We start from the raw sequence: 17,481 nt of genomic DNA, 5'->3' as shown, positions 1-17,481 counted from the left end.
CAGACACTCCAACAATCCTGAATGAGGACAATGCAGCTTGTATTGCTCAGATCACAGGAGGGTATATCAAGGGTGACAGGACTAAGCACATATCACCAAAGTTTTTCTATACACACGAGCTCCAGAAGAGTCAAGAAATCAAAGTCAGACAAATCCGCTCAAGCGATAACCTGGCAGATCTCTTCACTAAATCATTGCCGAAATGTACATTCCAAAAGTTAGTGCATGGCATCGGATTACGACAACTTTGCAAGAAATCAAGTTGGAGCATGCAAAATCAGGGGGAGCATTCAAGAGTCCTCTAACACAGGACATATGCGCGTTGTACTCTTTTTCCTTCGATTAGAGTTTTTTCCCACCGGGTTTTTCCTAGCAAGGTTTTAACGAGGCAACATGAGCGCATTATCCTTATGTCCCAAATAAAGTTGTACTCTTTTTCCTTCGCTTAGGTTTTTTCCCACTGAGTTTTTCCAAGCAAGGTTTTAATGAGGCAACCAATCTAGGGACATGTGGTCTTCAAGGAGGAGTGTTGTAAATAATATTGGTGAAGCCCACATAAAGAGAAATGATGGAAGAAAAATGATCTTATTAAGTATGGTAGTCAAAATGAGAAATGATGGTGATAGAAAAGAATGAAGATTAGTCAAAAGATGAAATCATTATGTTGGGAAGATTAGTCTATAAATAGGCTCGTTCATTCACTTGTAAAACACACCAAAAAGAAGAGAAGAAAGAGTGAGGAAAGAAAGAACGGAAGAGAGAAAGAAAAAGAGTGAGAGTCAGAGAGAAGAGAAAGAGTGGAGTCTATCAGAGGAGAAATTCTGTCAGTGTAAACACTACAAAGAGAAATATAATTCCACTCCCAATATTACAGTGGTACTTCTCATCAACTGATTATTCTAGTTTTATAACAAGAACAAAGTTTCAATCTTTCCCGTAGAGGTGGTAATATTGTACACGACACGAATGTCAGGTCTACTTTCCCGAGCCTATTTCCTTTATAAATCAAACTTGCCAAAAAGCAAAACTTTTGGAGAGAGAAGAACAAGTTTTCAATTCCTAAACTTCCGAGAAAACGTGACCAAAAGACAAAACTTTAGAGAGAGGGGTCCCCGGGCCTTTTTGGTCACTACCAGTCATTAATTTAAAAGGATGTTCCCCTATGGATGGCCGCAATTTATTTTTCTTCATACTTTATGTTATGTCTGCATGATATCAATCAAATAACGATATTACCATATGAACCCCAACAACATGCACGACCAAAATTCATCAAATTAAAGATCATATATATAATAGGATATATTAATATTTTCTTTCCCACAATAACCGTACACGTATGTGCCCCAATACAAAAATCGTTTATGTTAGACAAAAAGCCAGTAAAACCCCTTAATATTGATGTAAAATTCCTAATGATATTTTCCTACAATTATTATAATAATAATGTCTATAAAGAGAGAGAGAGAGAGAGAGAGAGAGAGAGAGAGAGAGAGAGTAATAAAACGAGTTGAATCAACCCTTAGCAAAGTTATTCACAGAAGGGCTAGGAGTTGCCATAGCATAGCAAGCCACACCATTTCTGTCCCATCTATATGGGAGTAGTGGAAGGAGATGAAGAAGAGCACCACCTTGTCAGCTCGTCATGCTACGGCTGCTTAGAAGACTCATCATTGCTTGCATTTCCACCATTACCATACTGATACTGAAGATCACACACACTAGTCTGCACTAGTCTACTACCACTAGACTGCTTTTAATTTTATTTTATTTACAAAAATAAGATCTAGTGTACCTCCATTACAGACATAAATTGAGATATTTCCCTAAGTTTTTCTCTAATCTTATTTTGCTCCATTGTTAGCAGCACTACATACTCCTGCAAAAACCCCATCGAATTGAACAATTAGTAGCAGTTAATTAAAGCAGCCATAATCAATATAAACAAATTAAAATGAAATGTCAAAATTTGTTGGTTCACCTTTTGGTGGATTAATGATATTAAACAGATCAGCACTCTCCAGCCAATACTCCATGGCTCTATCTAGGGCTCGTCAATGGATCGGGCTGGGTTTTTTAGAAAATTCAAAGCCCAAGCCCGACCTATGAGCCATGCTTGAGAAAGCCTATCGGGTCAGGCCGGGCCTAAACGGGCCCTACTTCATTAAAAATAAATCATAAACTTATTCATAAGGGAATTTTAGTCCAAATTTGAGATTAAACTCACTTAATTCCAATATTTTCATATCAAACCAAATTCATAAAACACCCAATAAAGTCACACAACTAATAAGATTTTCCACAAAAATAATAAAACCAAGTATTATTTTTGAGGTTATTACATAATTAGATCGTAATACGTTTTAAGAAATAATTTTAAAAAATAATAAGTATCAAAAAAATATTTTTTTAAAGGATGGTATGAATAAATATGCAAATATTTGGTGATGTGTTCAAGAAAAGCATAATTATATTTGGTGGTACGATTATGTTTCGTGACATGATTATATTTGGTGATGTGATATGTTGTTCATCTTATTTATATATATATAATTGTTGAATTAATAATTGACACAAATTAATGTGCTAATCATCCAATTATAAACTAGGAATGAGTAAAGAAAAGTAAATGAAATGAAACAAATTATATATGTGATTTAAGTGATATAATCCTAAACCTAAACTCTTATTTATACATACTTATATATGTATGCGAGCTTAACGGGCCGGGCAGGGCAGGGCCGGACTTTCTTGGGCTTAATCGGGCCGGGCCTATGGGTCGGGCCAGACTTCAGACACCCAAGCCCAAGTATAGCCCTGCCCAAAGCAGGCCGGGCCATCTTAAAGCCCATAACGGGTCGGGTCGGGCTTTTTTCAATAGGCCAGGCTCCATCAGCATTGTGCCACCGCCTAAACCTCTAGGCTCCACCTGGCGCCACCTTGCCCGCCATGTGTTTGAGCAAATGGTCCAACAAACCCATATCCCCAATCAGCTTCCTAGCCTCAGTATTGGGGTCCCGAATTTAGCATCCTTGGCTTTCATCACCCTCAGCATGCTTTCCTCTGTAGCCTTGTACCTTAAACCCAAATCAAACCATGAACCCTACTTCTAATTAAAGCATATCCAAATAACTAATATAACTAATTAAGAACAGAGTCCTCACCTCCCTGCAGACCATCTTGCCATTGTGTGTTTTACCAATTTTGTGCTACTCCGATCGGGAACTGCTACCACTTGGTTCTGCTTTTGATGTTTTGCTACAGATTTTGATTTCTTTGTGGTTTTCTTGGGCTTTCTATGGTGATCTTGGCGCTTCATATTCTTACTCATAAGGTTCATCTTCCAGGGCACAACAGGAGGAGCCTCGTCCTCTGTTTCCACATCTTATTCTTCGTCTTCTTCTTGAATATCATCATCTTCCTCCATTAACAGTTATTGCTTTCTCACCATATTTTTCCTCCTCATGACCCACATAGAAACCATCACCATTGTCCTCTAGCTCTGTTAGCTCCTTCCCCTTCTCACCCACAATGAAATGAAAGGCTGAATTTTAAGATGGAAAAATAAGTGCAAGGACAAAGTATAAAACATAAAAAGCACCAATCAGATAATTTACATAAGCACCAACAAACTGATTGACAAAAGCACCCACAATCTTTAGCTATCTTCTTGTAAATGTAATTTGAGTTCCAATGGCTTTTCAAAATGTGCATTCTCTTCTCTAGAGTTGCACTGGTTGGCATCAAATATCGGCATGATACCTATAACTGCCACAACACCAGATTTGAATAATCTAGTATCAGTGTCACAAAAATATGTGATTTATACACAAGACTCCTATTTACACATATTACAACTACGACATCAAAGTGAAAGAGCTTTGCATATCTTCAGGCCTCACTCTTGTCTGGCCTGCCTAGCTTCTTGTCGTGGGCAGAGAAAAAAACAGCTGCTCTGTGTGGATATTTGTGGGCTAATATTTAATTCTAGTATATTTTATTCATACATTCCAGCCTAAATGGAAACTTAGCACTGGGCTGCAGCTGAGCCCCTTCCTAGTTCCGCCCTTGCTGGGGTCGGTTATTATGAGTTGTGTTGGTTGTGCAGTTTTTCTGAGGCACTTTGCTATGAAGATGTTGCTAATAAGCTCTTCACTGCCCTTGGTCTTCTTCTAACTTTTATCCATTCAAATAGAAAAATCTTCTTTGCGCTGTTCCTCACTGAGGTTATAAAAGAATACTTGTCAAGTTAACTCACTGTCTGAAACCAAACCCCAAAAGGCCTCAAATAAAGAGAATTTTCGTTAACTCACAACTTGGGATTAAAAAACGCATCCCAGGATGTTTGGTTCACTATTGGGTTTTTCTGTGCCAAAATGGACCCATGAATGTAGCTCACATAAAGAGCCCATTTGCTTCTCGCATTGGTTGTCTAAGGCTTGACCAAACTCCCATTTGAGCGTTGACCAAAAAAGTAAAAAAGGCCGCACTCTTTTTATTTTTCAGCCAAAAAAGCCTCACACTTCACCAAAGTCATTTTTGCAGGGTTTTCATTTTCCGTTGTATACAACGGTTTGTTTATTAACTAGAATCAGTCAGGTGAAGGGAAGGAGTAAACCCAAAGGTCCTCTGGTTCAGAACAGAAAGAATCCATGGCGGTTTACCAAAAACGACCGCGTGCTTATGAGTTTTGAGTGAAGAGAGCAAAGAAAATTACCCTTGTACTTTAATGGTGGGAAATGTGGGCAGGTGAGAGAAAGCTTTGATTTTGGTTATTGATCCGAGTAAAGTTTGTGCATTTGGTGAAAGCTGGTTCATTTCAAAATCCGAAATCAAATCCCTAAAACAAAATTCAAATGTCAAAACCCTCGTCTCGAATCATCCAAGGTCTGCTCAGATTTCACCACAATCAAATCGCAAAACCCTCGTCCCCACTCACCAGTTCCAGGAGGACCTACCACTCCAACAATGGGCCTCTTCCCCAATTCCCCTCTCACCCAAAACCAGTCGTCGGCGGCGGTGGCAGCTCCTCCGGGCCGGGGCTGGGCCTAGGCCTTGGCCTGAGGTTCTTCTCCTTCAAGCCACCGAATTTCAGCAAAGTCAATGCGAAGAAGGTGTTCGATAAGCCGCTCTCCGCCGCCACCTCGGCTTTCTCGCGGTACCAGGAGGCCATAGGGTTGCAGATTGAGGCGTTCTGGAAGAGGAACAATCTGGTGCTCTTGGGCGTTGGAGCACTAGTGGTGTGTGCTTTGCTATGGAGGGTCATGTTTGGGATTGCTAGCACCTTCGTTGGACTCTCTGAAGGGATGGCCAAGTATGGCTTTCTTGCCCTTTCTTCTGCCATTGTCGCCTTCGCTGTAAGTTACTCTAAATCCTTAGTTGATCGTGCAATAACGTTGAGCAGTTGAAAACGTACAATGCGCTTTGTGAATTTGGTGATTTGAAACTGTAGTCTTACAAGCTCTGTGGTAGATTTAAAATGAATTCCCAACTCATTGAAACAGTTATGGTGTTATAGTAGGCTTCTAGATGACTCAATGCAGTGACTGAGTGACACCTTCAATGGGTTCATTTGTTATTGTTGTTGGAGTCTATTTATGATCACAAGTTGAAGTCTTCTTCTGTAAGATGGTAGGAACTAGGAACCCAAAGCCTGATCTTATCCAGTACATATGGATTTCCTGTTGTTTAGAAATCTTGGTTTACATTATAGATCAGCATTTGAAATTTATGTGCTTTTTCGCTACTCTTAGGGCCTTCATATCCGCTCAAGATTCACAATCAATCCTGATAAAGTTTATAGAATTGCCATGAGGAGGCTTAACACTTCTGCTGGGATTCTTGAGGTTATGGGTGCCCCTCTCTCAGGATCAGACCTAAGAGCCTATGTCATGTCCGGAGGTGGGGTTACACTAAAGAAGTTCAAGCCAACTTTTAGGAGCAAGCGGTGTTTCCTCATTTTCCCAGTACGAGGCTCTGAGAGAAAGGGTCTGGTCAGTGTCGAAGTAAAGAAGAAAAAAGGCCAGGTTTGTGTTTGTGCTATGCTGTTTGCTTCTAAGTTTTTCTCTTCATAAGCATGAGTTTTCATTTCAATGTTCTTCGTTGATCCCCTCTTGTGGCACCAAATGGAAGTTGAAACTAAACTAGTTTCATGCCCCAGTTGACAGTGTAGAGAAATGTACCAGTGTAGAGAAATGTACATCACAAGAATGTTGTATTTGTAAACGCATACTGCAGTGTTTGTATGTGCTACTGTGATTCTTCTGGTAAAGGTTTCCTCCACAGCGTGTGTGCCTCTCAAGCGAAGTGCATGCTCTGCCCCATATTGATGCTTTACATTAGTCAGTTAGTAGACGAACTGTTGAAAACCTGTAGATTGTTTATTTTATGACTTTGGGGGTACTTGGACGGTCAAGTTTTTCTTATTGAAGCATTTGGGTGCCTTCTTCTTATGCAGTATGATATGAAGCTACTGGCAGTTGACATTCCCATGGCATCAGGGCCTGACCAGCGCTTATTTCTGATTGGTGATGAAGAAGAGTACAAAGTTGGTGGTGGACTGATAGCTGAGCTGAGAGATCCGGTTGTGAAAGCAATGGCTGCAACCAAGGAGTTTGATAGTCTTGATCAGATTGAAGAAGAGGAGGATGCTGAAAGAGAACTTCAGGAGGCAGAAAGAAAGCACCGCGAAGAAATTGAGAAGCTTGAAAAGGATGGGTCACAGTGATTGTTTTCTCTAGATTTTGTTCATTCCCCTTCCATTTATCTTCTGTTTTGTTTTGATACAGGAGTTTGTAAATAATGCGCAAGTCTTTGGCCATCATCTCAGATTGTTGGTGTAGGTTACCTTGCATTGTTTTGCAGATTTGAGTTTCACAGGTTTAAATTACCTTGTACCGCAAGAGCTAACTTTGGAAATTTCAAAGTTAAGATGGCCCCACAGGGGCAAATAAAAGTAAATCACAGACTAACTGCTGAAGCAAAAGCATGGCATGATTCGTAGTTTCTCTGATTTATAATGTTCGTCCTGTTTACAAACTACCCATTTTTGTGAAGTGATTTTACTATTTTTCTTCTAATGGAGGCTGTTCTTGGGTATTATAGCAACTGTGTGCCTTTGTAGTGTTTTAATGACTGTTTTAAGATGCGATTTGAGGATATAGGCCCTGTGCTTCCATTTGAGGCCGGTGTTTTAATGGCCCTTTAATTTTACGTTTATAAGGTGGCTCCAGGCTCTTCATCATTATAGGTTAGCAACCCTGCTTCTGTCCTTAAGTCTCCTACTGATGATCTTTAGACTTATTCCATGAAGTTGCCAAGATTAGTATGAGATGTTGTTTAACTATTAACCAAGGTTCTAAAGTCGCACAAACGAGTCAATGAGATTGCGGCATTGTCTCGTCTCAATCAGTTTTGCTAGGGTCAGGTCAGTGTGAGTCTCTACTACCGTGGGAACCACATTGATTGACGATTGAGAGTCACTCACTCGTGTATGCGCCATGTTCGTCTCCATCTCCCATCAACATTGGAGATTTCTGATGATAATTCAAATGGCGCCCATGAGACAATACATGCCAACAGCCAACTACCATAATAAGGATAGTCTTCCAAGTGACATCAATGTCAGTTTCAAATGGGTTGCCCGGGACTCGAACCGGGAATCCTGGTTTGTCATTTATATCCATATTTCCTATCAGAAAAACAAAAGGTTCAGAAATTACACTTTATCAAGGAGACCCATACCCTACCATGTGACTTGTGAGTTGAAGAATTTTCTTTAGGTATGACCTAACCTAACCTAACCTAACATAACACAATTATAGTTCTGATGTTGGGTTTGAAGTCAAAACAAGAGATGATAATGCATAACAACATTTTGATATGTGAATTCAATTCATCATTAGCAGCAAAAAAAACAAAAAACATCAGAGGCAGCACAAAGACATGAAAGCATTTTGCTCTCTACTGCGCATGCACTATTTTTTTCCTTTCTTTAATCTTTAACACGAAACACCATTAATGCAGTATTAGCTTTTTTGGTTGTGAAATGCTCTGATTTCAATTCCTTTATAATTGCCGACGTTACTGTTGAAGAATGAATCGTCCCCTATTTAATAATTATATTAATTATTCCTTTTAGACTTCATATACCAGACTCTTCTTTTTATTTTTTATTTTTTGGCTCATAACTCCTGCAATGCAATCAGTAAACTTATGAGAAACTTCCGTTTCTAAATCAAATATGGCATTGCACTCTAGGCAATAAAAAAAAATGTTCCCGTTTTGTTCAAATTTATGCTCTTTAACAGTCCTATAAGGTTCTGTACTGCAGCGTAGCAGACTCTTAAGCAGTGAATGTTCTCGACAAACGAAATTCCGGAGTTTGAACTGGATTATGCATATCTGAGGTTTTAGCCTGAAGTTGGTTTCCAAAGTTTTTAGTTATGAATCAATACATTTGCATCTTTGTTTATGAATATGATTACAAAACTGGTTTGACAGATCTGCAACAACTATAGGCTTGAACTGCATGCATGTATAAATACATGTAAAATCTATCAGGTACTTGTTTGTGCTTTCTCACTCTACTCTTTGCAATTTCTTTTCCATAGTTTTATTGACATATTTAACAGGCTTACTTTTGTGTCTTAGTTCTTTCCCATTGGCTTCCATGTTGTCTTATTTTCATCTATTTTGGTTCTCAAGCAAGCTACCTACCAAAATAGCAACTAAATCATGTGAAATTCTGCACAATGCAATACAATACCTTCACCCTTTTTACAGAACAGAGAATTGAACTTTTGCTTTTTCTTTATGAAGGCTATCTTCTTCTTGGATTCTTTCTTGGCAACCACTTTGCTTTGTATATTGATTACTTTTTCCACTAGTTTTCAAACTTTTAAGTGCTCTGTTTATGTTGAGGGAGAAAGTGCAGCTTAATTTTTGGTGACTAACCTCTCCTTTTTCTTCAGTTGGCTTTTCTTTTTTTCTTTTTCTTTTGGCTAAAGAAAGTGCACTTTGCTTTTCCAATTTAAAAAAGTTGGTAGGGATGCCTTTCCTTTTTTTCCTTTATTTTTCATCAATGAAATTCCAAGTAATTAAACCCATGTATCGATTCTGTTACTGCTAACTCTGCACAGTAAGTACAAAACTTCAGTGTTAAGGATAGAAATGCCATGATTAATCCATCTAAAAATGGGGAGAACTTTTCACAATTAGATTTTTGTTTTGCATAGTGGGTAAAGTATGTTTGGCTGTTTTTTATGTTCTTTTCTAGTGGGTAAAGTCGATACGCACACATGGTGAATTCATATTTGGTAGCCATAGTAATTTTCTCAACCAATAAGAGAAACAGTGTTGATGAATTTATTCTCTTTAGGTAATCATAAGAATCAGGACAGGGTAGCATGTTTCTTTGTGCATAATGGAATCTGTCTCAAGTTATGTGATCTTTACATGCCATGCCGACCGAGTAGGTTTTTTTTATTTTTTATTTTTATTTTTATTTTATTACTTTCCTATTGGATTGTATTTTATCTTCTGTACCTTCTTTATCATCTATGAACCTAAGAGAAATTTATCATACACAATATGAATTTAGAACTTTAAAATGCCCTCTCTAGCACTACACTTTTCAAAGATAGTATGATCAATTCTCTGGAATTTCACCAACTCATACTTGAGTGGTTCTTTGCCACTCTTCGGAACAGAACATTATGACAGCATTTTCCTTTGAAAGGTAGTCAAATCTTCTCTGCTATCTGTATGCCACGTGCATGATTAACTAACTTTGTGTTCTGGTTTTTTCTTATTGTACCAGGAGAAGAACAAGGACTCTCATAATTGAATCATTTTCATTCTAAGCAGATAACCATGAAGCTTCAGTTCTCCATTGCTGCACTTATTTTCCTTTTCCTTATCCGGCATTTCCCTTCCTCGGTTATTGCTGACCTGAATTCTGACAGACAAGCCCTCCTTAAGTTTGCTGCCGCTGTCGGCCATACCCAAAAGCTCAACTGGAACGCTGCTGCACCAGTTTGTGCCTCTTGGGTAGGAATCACTTGCAATCTAAACAAAACTAGTGTCACTGCCATCCATCTTCCAGCTGTTGGACTCTTTGGCTCCATCCCAGCCAACAGTATAGGCAAGCTTGCTGCTCTTAGAGTCCTGAGCCTTCACTCCAATTTCCTCTATGGAAGTCTTCCTTCTGATATCCTATCCATTCCTTCTTTGGAGTATCTTTACCTCCAACACAATAACTTCTCTGGTGTGTTTCCTGCCTCTCTGTCCCCCAACCTCATTTTGTTAGACTTCTCCTTTAACTCCTTTTCTGGAGACATTCCAACAACAGTTCAGAATCTGACACGCCTCACCGCATTGAGCCTCCAAAATAATTCCCTCTCTGGAGCCATACCTAATCTGAACCTCCCAAAGCTTAAGCTTTTGAATATGAGCTATAACAACTTCAATGGATCAATTCCATATTCCCTAAAAGGTTACCCTGATTCTTCATTTACTGGGAATCCTCAGTTATGTGGGGCACCTCTCAAAAATTGTTCCAAGACCTCCTCTTCACCTTCTGCTTCCCCTACTTACTTTCCACCCTCACCAACAGTCCAGAAAAATCACCATGCTACCCTCATCAAAAAACTTGGCCATGGTTATATTACTGCTGTGGCAATTGGGGGCTCTGCAGTGTTGGTTGTTTTAGTCCTGATGATTGTCATATGCTGTTTGAAAAGGACTAGCAAAGAAGGGCTGAAAGGGAAGGCCTCTGGTGATGGAAAGAGTGAGATGCCTAAAGATTTTGGGAGTGGAGTGCAAGAGGCAGAGAAGAACAAATTGTTCTTCTTTGATGGATGCTATTTCAACTTTGATCTTGAGGATCTACTGAGGGCATCGGCTGAAGTTCTTGGTAAAGGAAGTTATGGGACAACTTATAAAGCTGTTTTGGATGAGGAAACAACAGTTGTGGTGAAGAGGCTAAGGGAAGTTATTGTGGGTAAGAGGGAGTTTGAGCAGCATATGGAGGTGGTGGAGAGAGTTGGGAAGCACCCAAATGTTGTGCCTCCGCGCGCTTATTATTACTCCAAGGATGAGAAGCTTTTGGTCTACAACTACATGCCAGCAGGAAGCTTGTTTGCACACTTGCATGGTATGCCTAATCTAAATCCTAATGTCTAATTATAATTACTTTAACTGGTTTTGCCAATTTTTTTTTTTCCTTTTGTTTCCATGCATTTACAGGAAGCAGGGATGCTGGAAGGTCTCCACTAGACTGGGATTCAAGAGTAAAGATTTCTCTTGGAGTTGCCAAGGGAATTGCCCACATTCATTCTGAGGGTGCTAAATGCAGCCATGGCAACATAAAGTCCACCAATGTCCTCCTAACCCAAGACCTTGAAGCTTGCATCACTGATGTTGGGTTGAGTCCTCTAATGAACTTCCCTGCAACCATGTCACGAGCCACTGGATATCGTGCTCCTGAGGCAACCGACATGCGGAAAATCTCTCATAAATCTGATGTTTACAGCTTCGGCGTGCTCCTCCTCGAAATGCTGACTGGCAAAACCACACTTCAATATCCAGGACATGACAGTGTGATTGATCTCCCAAGGTGGGTAAAGTCTGTCGTGCGTGAAGAATGGACAGCTGAGGTTTTTGATCTGGAGCTGCTAAGACAACAACACATTGAAGAAGAGATGGTGCAGATGCTTCAGATTGCATTGGCATGTGTATCAAAGTTGCCCGAGGCACGCCCCAGCATGGATGAAGTTGTTAGAATGATAGAGGAAATTCGGCAATCTGACACGAAAACTAGGCCATCCTCTGAGTCTGAGTTTGACGTGCAAACCCCGTGAAATCTTTAGCCTTCTGTTCTTCTCTATGCAATTGGGAAATAATGTTCAATGCTGTATTGTTTTCTGTATCACAATCTCCTGATTAACATTTTGCTTGCTAGTAGTAGCTACTAGCTTCTAAAGACCAACATTATTTTCAAAACTTGCATTAAATTTTTGGCACCTGCATTTTCATTTCATATATGTTTCCCTACAACAAGACTCCCTTCAGCCACAAATTTTGTTAAGAGTGACAGATTAAGCTGCTTGAAAAATCGGCTTAGCGGCTGCATAGGCGGTGGGACGATACCGCCGCGATTTCACCCTAATCGTTAGGAGTAGGCTCCAGGGAGTTAGGCGGCGCATGGGTGCCCGCCTAGGCGTCCTGGGCGGGTCGGGTGGATGCTTCTCTACTCTTCTCGCCCCAACCAGTGGCAGCGACGGCTTCTTCTCTACTCATCAGAGGCATCTTTGAATTTTTCTTCTTTTCTTTATAGCTAGAGGCAGAGAAAGAGGAGAGACGATGGAGGTAGAGAGAGATGGGAGGTGATGGAGGCGGAGAGATGAGGGTTAGTGAAACACTCTGTTTCACTCATGGGCTGGTATTTTAACAAAGTTCTCTTATGGGCTTGAGCTTATATACTAAAACAGAACCTAATTGTATTTTTATTTCAACCCCCTAATTTATATAAAAGTATATATAATATGACTCACATATATATTTTATTAACTTTGACTTTGGTATAAATTTATAATTCATAATACAATATAATTATTATTTTTAAAAATAAAAATGCCTAGGCGCCCGCCTCGCGCCTACCGCCTAACGATTTTTCGAACATTGATTAAGCATCAAATCCCAAATGCAAACAATATAATGATGTAAAGCATCCATAAAATGGGAAAAGATTCAAACAAAACAAATAAAACAAGATTTCTTAACGCCCTTAAAAGTGAAGTTTAGGTTTAAAATGTTTGACTAGTTAGGGTCTACCTAAAACCGATTGACTTGAAATTATGTCCAAATATTAAGACAACTAATTTTACCTACTCTGAGATAAACAACAGCCATACAATTATCTGTTGGAAATTTGATTCGTTGAGGCAAACATTTACAACTCATATTTCTGTTGGAAAACTTGAAATTGGCCAACAAAATTAACATTCCTCATGTTGCCATATTATTTATTTGTGTTTGGTCCAATATCTAATTCTTTATGCGGCGTTAATTACACCTGCATATATGGCAAGCCAGCCTGTTGTCGTTTCAACACTGATTTTCCCATTTTTCTTGGATTAACCTCCATAAATTTTTGATTCTTCTCATTTTACTTTCTTCCATCACCTTAATCCCAATTTCAAGGTTTTGTTCTTCTTCCTTGGTTGCGGATTAGGCTTTCATCGCCATGAAATCTTGCCAAAGGTACATCTTCTAATGGCGGTGTTTAAAAAACAGTTTCTGCATTTTTCTTTGTCATATTTTGGGATTGGGATTTCTTTTTTTATGTGATTATATAATTTGACAAAAGAATTCCACCATATCTCAAATTATTATGTATTGTTCATGAGATTAGGACCAATGCTAAGGGTTCCATATGCTAATAGTCTTTTCCTTGTAGATTTTCATGGAGAAGAGTTAGAGAAATTAATGAGGACCCTTTTTGGGGGGGGGGGGTGGTTTTAATTCTTGTTATGCAAAATGTATATGCATTCTGAATCAAATACACACCAGAACTAGTCTCAGTAGTATATTTTGGTTGCCTGACAAGGATTTTTGTTTTTGTTTTTGTTTGTTTTGTTTAGATGTTCTTGATAAATCTGTTCCCATTTTGCTGTGCACACTCAAATGGGAAGTTGCTGTTCTATGGTAAGTTTCATTGTACAAGGAGGACAACTCAGAAAAATTATAGTGTGCTTCCTCATTGGCCTCTAAGATCAATGACCTTTTGCTGCATCATCTGAGGAAATGCTTTGATTCTTGCAGTGCTCCGGGCATAATAGCGACGAGATTCATTTTGAGGGTTGTCTTGCCAGTGGAAATGTGCACCTTATAAAGACCATGGAAAGTTGGGAGGCAAAGTTATCAGAAGCAGTCAAGGATGGCAAGATTGTAAGTTTCTAGTGTTCTTTCCTAAATAAAGTTGAACAAAAATTATAAAGAATCTGGAAGAGAAACATCAGATGGAACTTTGAGCACCAATTTCATCATCTTTCTTATCATGAAGCCTTAGCCATAACATTCTCACATGTAGTCCTCCCTACAGTTTATTATACAGAACCCCCAGCAAAACCTGCCAATATTTCGAAGTAACGTTTTAATTAACAAAATCATACGCAACATTAAAGCTATTTTTTGTCTAATTATTCTCCAGAAGGAACATTGTTCAAACTAGTATTGTTACCAAAGAAAACAAAAATCCTTGCTAAATCCAGCATGTCTAATTTTCTCTCATATGAATACGATGTTCTTTATCGAACTGTTGCAACAGGTTGTAGCAAATTTCAGTGCATCGTGGTGTAGACCTTGTATAATGATTGCACCAGCCTACTGTGAGCTTGCTGACAAGTATCCTTCTATCGTATTTCTAACCTTGGATGTCGATGATCTTGCTGTAAGTGAGAATTATTTCTTGTTTGTCGCATAATCTGCGTACTAACAGAGAAGTATAGAAATGCAGATTCCAATGAAATTTTCACTTCTCTTTATTCTGATCCATATAATGTAGCAATCGTTTTATGAATGATGCTTCTTTTTTTTTTCTGGGGTGCAGGAGTTGAGTACTTCATGGGATATAAAGGCCACTCCGACATTTATTTTTCTTAAAGATGGAAGACAAGTGGACAAACTTGTTGGAAGCAACAAGCCAGAGCTCCAGAAGAAGACAGCAGCTGTGGCTCATTTAGCAACCAAGTCTCATAGTTGACTCTTTTGTGATGATCATTTTCTTTTCTTTTTTTCTTTTTTTGGTTGGGATATTAATCTCATGAAAATCAATCTGGTCTCAACATGTAATTAAAATGATGTCCATGCTAACTGGTTATCAAATCATTGCATGGTCATATATCATCATATCAGAGAATTTTGAGATCTTCTGTGCGACAGGTCCAGATACAGGAGCATTGGATTTCAAAGCAAAGACATCCGATAATTAATATCTTTTTTAGGGTAAAAGAAAACCAAAAGTTGGGAACTCAAAACAGAAGACAACTCTTGACACAGATTTTCCGAGACACAGAGGCAACTCAGGTTAAAGTCAATATTAAACTCGATTTGCAGGCTACGGAAAATGATAAGATAATAGCATTCAGACAAAAGTCAACATTATGGAGAGAATTTGTATGGAGCATGAAGAAACAACAATTTATACATACAATTATATACATTTCTTGTGTGTCAAGATTGCTCGAACTATGTATCTGTTCAGCTTTGACAATTGTATCCTCCTAGAAGGGAACCGGTGCATCGATCATAAACATCTAAGGCAGCATAGAAAATAAAATTTGACTTACAGCAAAAGACAGGAAGAGACAAAGAGATGGAGAGAAAACTAGTCATTGTCCTTGTTCTTGTCCAGATATTAAATCCTTCTAGCTCTAGGAATTAACAAATCAGAGGATAAACCAATATCCGAACTGGCTTTCAGACAAGTTAGCCGTTAATCACAATGGGATTTTCTTGAAATTCTAGCGATGGAATATCTGTCAAAGTTTCAATCAAAACAGGGGAACATCCGCCCCCTTGATCTTCTTAAATAATCGCTCATTTCCTTAGCAAACACTTCTTGAGCTCCTTTCACTCAGTCTCGAAAAAAAACACAACTCCAGCCATGGCAGTTGGAAAAGAATCCATCTTCTCATCTCTTGACAATGCCAAAACCCAACTCTACCATTACAAGGCAATTGTCATTGCTGGTATGGGATTTTTCACTGATGCTTATGACCTTTTCTGCATCACCGCCGTCACGAAACTTATAGGGCGCCTTTACTACTATGACCCTTCTACGAACAGTCCTGGTGCTCTGCCTAATCAGATCAACAATGCAATAACTGGGGTTGCTTTGTTTGGAACCCTAGCAGGGCAACTCTTCTTTGGCTGGCTTGGAGATAAACTTGGTAGGAAAAAAGTTTATGGTATCACCTTAGTCACTATGGTGGGCTGTGCTCTGGCCTCTGGCCTTTCCTTTGGCTCCTCTGCTCAAGGCGTTGTTACAACTCTCTGCTTTTTTCGCTTCTGGCTCGGATTTGGGATTGGAGGGGACTATCCCCTCTCAGCTGTCATAATGTCCGAATATTCCAGCCAAAAAACCCGAGGCGGGTTCGTTGCTGCTGTGTTTGCCATGCAAGGAATTGGCATATTGGTTGCAGGAGCTGTAGCCATGCTTGTGTCCAAGGTATTCTTGCAAGCTTTCCCAGCTGATAAGTTTAATGTCAATCAAGTGCTGTCTACTCAGCCAGAAGGCGATTTTGTTTGGCGGATTGTGCTCATGTTTGGTGCTGTCCCAGCTGCTCTGACCTTTTATTGGAGATCAAAAATGCCTGAAACTGCAAGGTACACTGCTTTGGTTGAAGGAGACCATGAGAAGGCTAAAGCAGATATGGCCAAAGTGCTTGAAAAAGACATTCCTGTTGCTGCTGTCAATGGAGATTCTGATTCCAAGGTCCTAGTTGATCCTAATTCCTCATATGGGCTGTTTTCTAGGGAGTTTCTTAGGAGGCATGGCCTCCATCTTCTTGGCACCTCCAGCACCTGGTTCTTGTTAGACATTGCCTTCTACAGCCTACAGCTCACTCAGAAAGATGTTTACCCTGCAAGCGGGCTTTTACCAAAGGCATCAACAATGAATGCAATAGAAGAAGTGTACTTGCTCTCCAAAGCAATGCTGTTAATAGCACTTGCGGCAACAGTTCCTGGTTACTGGTTTACTGTCTTCCTCATTGACAAGATTGGAAGAAAGCCAATCCAGCTTGGAGGGTTTTTACTGATGTCAATTTTCATGGCAGTTCTTGGATATAAATATGGGGTACTTAGGGGAGAGAAGTGTAAGGACCCAAATTCCACCTTCGACTTCTGCAAGGGTCGCACTAACTTGTTCACCCTTCTCTTTGGCCTGACCTTGTTTTTTGCAAACTTTGGACCCAACAGCACAACTTTCATTGTGCCGGCTGAGCTTTTCCCGGCAAGGTTCCGGTCCACATGCCACGGTATATCAGCTGCAGCAGGAAAAGCAGGGGCTATACTTGCTGCATTTGTGCTGCAGAGTTACACTCATCAACTCGAAGGCATCCGGAAGGCAATCATAGCGCTTGCTGTGGTTAATTTGCTTGGTTTCTTCTTCACTTTCTTGGTGCCAGAAACAAAGGGCAGGTCGCTTGAGGAGATTTCTGGAGAGGACAATGATCTTGGAGGCAATGGGGTCACGGCCATTAACAATGCAGATGACAAGGCAACAGAAGCTACCAATGTTGACAATGGCAAAGACAAAGTTGCAGATGGTGAAATGGAAATGGTCTAGATGTTCTGATTTGATCTCATTTCAGGAAATTATGAGTGTCTTTTTGTGTTGTGTCTAATAAAATGTGTCTCCCCCATTGATGGGGTTTATAGTTACCATGTTAGAACACATTTTTCTCACACTGTGTC

The 17,481-nt window shown here is 39.6% G+C and overlaps 4 protein-coding genes across 6 annotated transcripts; all 4 read left to right on the top strand.

Annotated features, from left to right (window-relative positions):
• Positions 4,521–7,014, top strand: LOC18787076. Its single transcript, XM_007218187.2, has 3 exons — positions 4,521–5,357; positions 5,754–6,026; positions 6,458–7,014. The coding sequence occupies exons 1-3, from the start codon at positions 4,857–4,859 to the stop codon at positions 6,725–6,727; spliced, it is 1,044 nt and encodes a 347-aa protein (XP_007218249.1). The 5' UTR covers positions 4,521–4,856; the 3' UTR covers positions 6,728–7,014.
• On the top strand, positions 9,271–12,020 carry LOC18787588 (probable inactive receptor kinase At5g58300). 2 transcript variants are annotated; one of them, XM_020558167.1, is made up of 3 exons: positions 9,271–9,472; positions 9,821–11,155; positions 11,248–12,020. In XM_020558167.1, the coding sequence occupies exons 2-3, from the start codon at positions 9,874–9,876 to the stop codon at positions 11,859–11,861; spliced, it is 1,896 nt and encodes a 631-aa protein (XP_020413756.1). In that variant the 5' UTR covers positions 9,271–9,472; positions 9,821–9,873; the 3' UTR covers positions 11,862–12,020. The 2 variants fall into 2 exon arrangements, with proteins under 2 accessions (XP_020413756.1, XP_007220535.1); XM_007220473.2 differs by lacking the exon at positions 9,271–9,472 and adding an exon at positions 9,507–9,739.
• Positions 13,034–14,940, top strand: LOC18786215 (thioredoxin H4-1). Of its 2 annotated transcripts, XM_020558022.1 has the most exons (5): positions 13,034–13,263; positions 13,644–13,707; positions 13,825–13,950; positions 14,330–14,452; positions 14,612–14,940. In XM_020558022.1, exons 2-5 carry the CDS (start codon positions 13,687–13,689, stop codon positions 14,762–14,764), a joined length of 423 nt encoding a protein of 140 aa, XP_020413611.1. In that variant the 5' UTR covers positions 13,034–13,263; positions 13,644–13,686; the 3' UTR covers positions 14,765–14,940. The 2 variants fall into 2 exon arrangements, with proteins under 2 accessions (XP_020413611.1, XP_007221053.2); XM_007220991.2 differs by lacking the exon at positions 13,034–13,263 and having other exon boundaries at positions 13,487–13,707.
• On the top strand, positions 15,668–17,353 carry LOC18785353 (probable inorganic phosphate transporter 1-2). Its single transcript, XM_020557447.1, has one exon. The coding sequence runs from the start codon at positions 15,668–15,670 to the stop codon at positions 17,351–17,353; it is 1,686 nt and encodes a 561-aa protein (XP_020413036.1).

The sequence above is a fragment of the Prunus persica genome, chromosome G2, assembly GCF_000346465.2.
Source record: "Prunus persica cultivar Lovell chromosome G2, Prunus_persica_NCBIv2, whole genome shotgun sequence".
Classification (NCBI taxonomy): domain Eukaryota; kingdom Viridiplantae; phylum Streptophyta; class Magnoliopsida; order Rosales; family Rosaceae; genus Prunus; species Prunus persica.
Note: the sequence above shows the minus strand (reverse complement) of the source record. Positions and strands in the feature narration are given on the sequence as shown.